The sequence below is a fragment of the Octodon degus genome, unplaced genomic scaffold (assembly GCF_000260255.1).
Source record: "Octodon degus isolate 3935 unplaced genomic scaffold, OctDeg1.0 scaffold00076, whole genome shotgun sequence".
NCBI classification, from domain to species: Eukaryota; Metazoa; Chordata; class Mammalia; order Rodentia; family Octodontidae; genus Octodon; species Octodon degus.
Genome location: NW_004524652.1, coordinates 5410601 through 5417228, shown reverse-complemented (window position 1 = coordinate 5417228; position 6628 = coordinate 5410601). Strand labels below are relative to the sequence as shown.

The window sequence follows — 6628 nt, the reverse complement described above, 5'->3', positions numbered from 1 at the left end:
CCCCCCCCCCCCCCCCCCGGGGCTCCTGCCAGCCACTGGGGCCCTCAGCCACATGGAGAGTGGCCACACTTCCAGCGCTGTTTCCCAACCATGGCTGTAGGACTTGGAGAAGTTGAGAAAGTTGGGATCCCAAGAAACTGCCACCCAAGGGCCACACACCAGAGAGGGTCTCAGGAAGTAGTCCCCAGGAACCCCAGTCACAGAGTTAGGGGACATGCGGGTCACCTCCCTTGGAGGAACACGGCCCCAGGAAGATCCGGACCAGTCTGTACCCAGGACCTCCCACTTTGGCCCACACAGAAACAGCAAGGACTCCGCCCGCAGAGAAAACACTGCACTGTTTAGAGTCAAAATAAAGTGACTCCAGACCCATGGGAGAGCAGCCCCACCAGCCATCCAGATGCGAGGCCCTTCCAGGTGTGAGCTCCGCCTGTGAGCACCCACACTGGCCCCAAGTCAGGTGACGACCGGTCAGAGTTAAGAAGGTCCGGGCTAAGACGGTTAAAACCCAACACTCACAGGGCAGGGAGAGGCCCACATCAAGCAAACAGGAGGAAAAGGACACCACAGACAGGCTGGCACAGGGCCACCCAGCCAGCACCTCCACAGGAACCCTAGGCCTGCGTCTCTGGAGCTGTGGCTGGAGGAGCAGGCAGGGCTGACAGGTAACAAAGCGCCCCGAAGCTCTCCAATCTGCAGCTTTCCCTATCCCTGGGGCCACCTCTACCTACAGCTCCATGAGCACGTGGGCATGAGTGTGGCCACCTCCTGGCCATGTCACTCGGACCCACACTCGGCCAGCCCCGCATCTCCACAGACGTGAGAGCCTGCCCCGCCCCGCACGGCTCCTGCTAAGGGCAGGACATGGCCTCTCCAGTAAGCCGACTCCGCCCCCAGCCTGGGGCAGCTGGGGGACAAGGACCTACACATGTGACCAGGGCAGCCCTGCACCACGACTGGCACCCTTACGAAGAGGAGATCCAGACAAACACAAATGGTACACATGTCCTCGGGTCCCCAGGCTTCTGCTGGGACACAGGCGCATGTGGACCCAAGGATGGGGCGGCCTGAGCAGCCACACTCACCTGCTCTTGTCACCTCCCTCGGGCTCATCCACCTCGTCGGCGCTGCAGGTGGCACTGGAGTCGCTGTCCTGGGGGGCACCCGAGCCCTTGGCAGCAGGGGCTTTGCTGGCAGCACCCTCCTTCTCAGCCTTGAGCGGGCCCTCAGGTGTGACCTCTGCATCGTCCTCTGCACCCTCGTCCAGGGTACCCTCGGCCGCCTCCTGCACGCACTCACTCTTGACCGGCTCCTCGGGGACCACCCCAGGCTCCTCCATCTTCACCGAGGCCCCCACCAGCCCCTCAGCTGGAGATTTCTGCTCCTCCCTGTCTTGGGCTGGGGGCACTGAAGCGGCCACCTCCTCCTCCTTGGGGACCACAGCAGGGGCTGCAGCGGGTGACGAGGGGGCCATTGGGGATGCAGGGTGGCTGCTGGCCTCAGGGGCCGGGGTGGACTCAGCGGGAGCTGGGGTGTCATCCAGTGGGGGTGTGGGTGGTGGGGCGGCCGGCCCATCAGGGCCCACAGCAGGCAGGGGCTTGGGTCCACTGGGCCCTGGCTCCTTAGCTGCTTCAGCAGCACGTGGGGAGGGGACACTCTCTGTGTCCGAGCCATTGTTGATGGCGGCTGTGCAGGGTGAGAGACAGATGGTGAGAAACACTCCAAAACAACCTGAGGTCCAGAAGCCTGCTGTCCTGCCCTGCACCCCAACCCTGAGGCCGAGCTCTGGGGGCCTGGCGGATGTCACTGCCCCATGGGGGATCTGCATGGCAGCAACTGGTGGGTTCTCAAGGCCTTGGGTCAATCTGAGGGACAGCTAAAGAGCCCATTCTGCTGAGCCTCGTCTGGGTGCTGCCCTGAACAGCACGCAAAGGCACACGCAGGCCAGTCCCAGCCTGTTTCCTGTATGTTGAGAACCCTGGCCCTGAGCCAAGGGGAACAGACAGTGGGGACCTTGTGCCACCGCTGGTCCCACAAAGGAGACCAGAACACCGCACCCCTCTTGGCTTGCACACCAGCCACTGGCTGCTTGGCTTCAGGGTCACAGGGCCTGGTCAGGGCGTGGGCACCTGGCTCCACTCCTAAAACCCACGCTTGCCTCGTCCTGGCCTCAGTTTCCCCCAGTCTGTTAAACGTGGACACCTGGCAACCGAGTGTTAACAGGCAGAGGTGCGTCATGAGCACCCGGGCAGACCCACTGCAAGGGGGAAGCTGCAGGGTGGCTGCGAACAGCGCGGAGCAGGTGCAGAGGCGGCGCGTGCAGGCAGAGGGAGCTCCCAGAAGGGGCGCAGCAGGCGCCTGCAGGGTCCCCAGCCTCACCACACACACCGGCCACACTGTACCTGCACCACTGCATTCCCCTCGGGGGGCCTCGTTCACAGGGACCGGCAAGGCTGGAAGGAAGTTAGAGAGGAGTCAGTGGACTTGAGCAGCATGGGAAGCGAGGGAAGGTACTGCCCAGGGGGGCAACGGGGAGGACAAGCCTCACCCCCATTGCAAATGGAGAAACTGAGGCATAGGGTTCACGGGGCACCGAGGCCTCCCTGCAGAGGTGCAGAAATGTCGTCCCTAGCCACCAACCGCCCTGCCCTTCTGGTGACAGCACGTGGGTCCTGGGTGGGACTGGGTCAGGTCCTGTGGGGGCAGCCAAGAGCTGTGACAACACAGGAACACTGGACCCCACCCTCAAAGAGGGGAGGGGAGGGCAGAGAGCAAGAACACTGCAGAATTAGGAGGAAGGCCTGGGGCTGCAGGCTCATCCTTGGGTGATCTACGCAGGAAGGAGGCGACACGACTCAGCCACGGTAGCCTCCCCATCCCCAGCCACATGCTGGGACCACCCTGTGACAGTGATTCTCCTGTCCCTACCTCAGTTTCCTCACCCATGAGATGGGTATGTGGCCTCAGCTGTGGGACCAGCCTGGCTGTCCTCGGCAGGTGTGCGACCCTCACAGACACAGGGAGACCCCCACCCCCACTCCTGGTCTACACAGTGTCAGCTGCTGCACCCACGCTAAGCCGTGTCCGGCTCCTTCCACCCTGCCATTTGTGTCCCCCACAGACCTGCAGGATGTACACTGCCATTGGGAACTCCTTTCCTGACTACACGTAGGGCCCAGCTGGGACTCTTCAACCAGCCCGGCTGCCCAGCCAGGGAGACCCACATCCGTCCAGCGCCCCCCCCCCCCAACTCGGCAATGGCAGTTGAGCGAGGGCCCAAACATCTGTCTGGCCCAGAAATGGGGACCAGGCTGTGGACACTCCACGGCTGGCACCGCCAGGCCCATCTGAGGCCCATCTTCGCCAGGTGCAGGGGCACGGAGCCAAAGAGAAACAGAAGTGGGGACTCCAGCTACAGGACAGGGTGGGGACACAGGTGGCTAGAGGGGTCACAGGGCACAGAGCCTGTTTCAGACACCTACAGTCGACTCCTATCACTGAGAAGAGGTGCTGGGATGGAGTGACCCTCCCACATGGGGTCCAATGCTCCTTGCACAAGGGGCACAAGAGTGGCCAGGGATGGGGCAGATGTGCGGGTCTGACCCCAGCTCTGAACTGAGACACCAAGCAGCCCGGACCTGCTCCCTGTGTGGTCAGGTCAGAAGGGACTGTAAACTATGGGACCACGGGTATGGGGATCATCACAAAGCATGCACTGACGGGTGGGTTGGTTCGGCTCACGTCAGTAAACTTGAAAATTAATCTTGGTCAAAACTATTCTCAAGGGGGCCAGGGAGATGGCTCAGTAGAGTAAGTGCTTGCCTGGCAAGGGCAGGGGTCTGAGTTCAATCCCCAGTTCTGCCAAAAATAAAAAAACAAATTTTAAAAAAAAAAAAAAAAAAAAAAAAAAAACTATTCTCAAAAGTAGACTCTTGGTGGGGTGAAAGGATATACCCCTCGCCTCAACCCTTGGGAGGCTAAGGCAGAAAGCGGACCAGAGCAAAAAGCCCAGTCCAGGCAACTTGGAGACTTAGTGAAATCCACTCTCCAAAAAAAGGTCTGGGGATGCCATATGGGACGAAGGCCCTCGGTTCAATCTTCAGTGCCACAAGAGACCGGGGTCAACAAGACTGTGCTAGGCCTGTGGTTGCTGGGCAAGGAGTGGACTTAGGATCCAGGACGGTGTGTGGCCCAGCTCCGGAGAGCTGCCCTTGTCTACTGCAGTGGCTGTCACTGCCCTCCTACTCACTCACATGTTGGGGAGGAGAGCGAGGAACCTCCCACAACCCAGTGGCTGCCCCTGCACCTGCCCTCACCTTCCACCTCCTCAGCCATCTCTTCTTCATTCCCACTGGCACCCGATGCCTCCATCTCCTCGTCTTCCACCACAGGTGGAAAGGCTGCCTCCTCATTGGCTGTGGCTGGTGTTTTCTTCTTCTTCCTCCGGGCGTTCCTCTCCTTCTCCTGGGCACAGGATGGCAGGGGTGTGCATGCCAGGTCTGGGCTGGTTGCCTGGGGACTCCCCATGGCCCGACCTGGCCTCTGTGGCCTGCACACAGGTGGCTATTTTTACCCGGAGCTGAGATACATCCTGGAGGCTGTGAGTGCTTTTGCCTGTCCACAGGGAAGGGTGCTGCCCAGGGACTCGCAAGCACCCCGTGCCTCGGAGTACCCGAGATGGAGTAGCTCCCCATGCAACACAGACGGGGACGTCAAAGTGCTCAGGCCCACGAAAAACTGGGAGCACGCAGAGGCCCTGGACAGTCAGAGGGCTGGTGGGGACACTCAGCCACATGTGCAAAGGCCCTGTGGCACCAGCAGGCTGGGGTGCAAGGAGCAAAGTCCTGCGGCAAAAGCCTTCCTCTCCCTGGCTCCTCTACCATGAGGAGGTTGTCACTGGATGGCAACACAGCACCCTCCTGGGTCATCCAGGCGGTGTGTCTGCCCTGTGCCCAGCGCAGGGGCTGAGAGGTTCTGCAGAGTGGCTCACTAAGCACCTGCTGGGTTCACACGCCCATCCACAGACCGCCTGCCCTGAGCTCTGTCCACATCAGCGAAGCCCTCCCTGTGCCCACCTCAGCCAGGCTTTATCACCAGGTGAACGCCTGCCTGCTTGCAGCTGTGCTCCCAGCACACCTGGAGCCCAGCCTGGCTCAGATCAGGTGCTCTCAGGTGGCCTCCACCTCACAGACAAGGACACTGGCTCAGAGAGGCAGAGACACCTGCCCACAACCACACAGCCCCGGGGTGAGGGGCCCCTCCACTACCCAGGTGGCTGGGGCCCATGGGAGAAGACAGGCAAGGCCAGGGCCTGATGGAGCACAAAGGCCGGAAGTGGAGCCTCAGGGCCTGGATTGCAGATGCACATGCAAGGGGGGAGCCTTTGGCCACAGAAGGAGAGGAGGCCACGGAGGACCCAGTGCCAAGTGTTACATAACCCAGGGCTCACTCCGCCTGGCTGGCTGCACGACCCCGCTTCCTGCTGACGCCACAGCGGGCACGCTGAGGCCAGTGCAGTGGGAGGTGGGAGGGGTTGCTGCTGAGCCTTCCATCACCTCCTTTCTGTGCCGGGGGAGGGGTCTGCCGTGCCTCTGGGGACCTAAAATCTGCCTGCAAGCCAGATATGTCCCAGCATTCACCCCGACACCAAGTGGCCAGGACTCTTCCCCCTCCAGGTTCTCCTGGCCTTCAGCATCCACCTGCCCCCACCCAGTCCAGCAGGTCACCGCCCTGGGCAGCGCCCAGGCTCCACCTCTCCTGTGCACACCGCTGCTGGCTTCCAGCTACGCAGCCAGCAGCTGAGCGCTCCGGCAGGCACAGAGCTGCCTTTCCCATCAGCCTGGCCTGTCCCACTCGGACTGGAAAACCACTGCTCCAAGAGGACTACAGCAGCTGGACACTAATGGGCATCCCTCGCACTCTAAAGCCCATCGTGGCTCCCAAGGTCCAGGACAGCAATCCCAGCAGAACCCCCACGTGTGCGCCCTCTGGGAACCTGGCCTGGCCCTACAGATACAGCAGACACCCAACAGGGACTGCAAGAAAACGTAGAGGGAGTGCCTTTGCCTAAGGGAATGAGCTGAGGCACCCCCACCCTCCCGACACATCTGCCACACCCACCAGGCACTGGGTCTGCCTCGGGCACCATTGTGGCTCTTGTACAGGGCACTGGCAATGAGCTGCCCATTCTAAGGACCTTGTGCACATTGCCCTTCAAGGTGGATGCTATTGCCCCCATTTCACAGGCAGAAAAACTGAGGCACAGGGTGGGCAGGCCCAGACTTTCACCCAGGTCTCTAGGGTGCCTCTGTTGGCCCACCACATCCCAGACTGTGAACCTCACAGAGGAAGGGACCGGCGGCAGGCAGCCACCCCATGCAGGCCTGAGTCCCTCCCTCATATAGCCTTATGTGGTTAAGCCTACTGTCCTTTGCTCCCATGGAGAAACTGAGGCAGGCAAGCAGAAGCCACTGCCAGCAGTCACACAATGGATTACACTGACAGACTCGGACTTGATCCCATTCAGCCCCTCCAGCAGCACCCTGGTTCTCCACACTAAATTGTCATAGCTGGGGAAGCAAAGGGCACAGCCTAGGAAACCTGAAAAACCAGAAAGGGCCACAAGGCC

At 61.3% G+C, this 6628-nt stretch overlaps 1 protein-coding gene across 10 annotated transcripts in view; it reads right to left on the bottom strand.

Annotated features, from left to right (window-relative positions):
• Window positions 1–6628, bottom strand: part of Ncor2 (nuclear receptor corepressor 2) — a 125117-nt gene that overhangs the window by 29899 nt on the left and 88590 nt on the right. For all 10 annotated transcript variants that reach the window (XM_023720546.1, XM_023720543.1, XM_023720538.1 and 7 more), the window contains 3 exons: window positions 4317–4464; window positions 2403–2453; window positions 1086–1686 (listed from right to left, as the gene is read on the bottom strand). In XM_023720546.1, the coding sequence (XP_023576314.1) occupies window positions 1086–1686; window positions 2403–2453; window positions 4317–4464 (800 nt within the window). The remainder of the gene's footprint in view (window positions 1–1085; window positions 1687–2402; window positions 2454–4316; window positions 4465–6628) is intronic.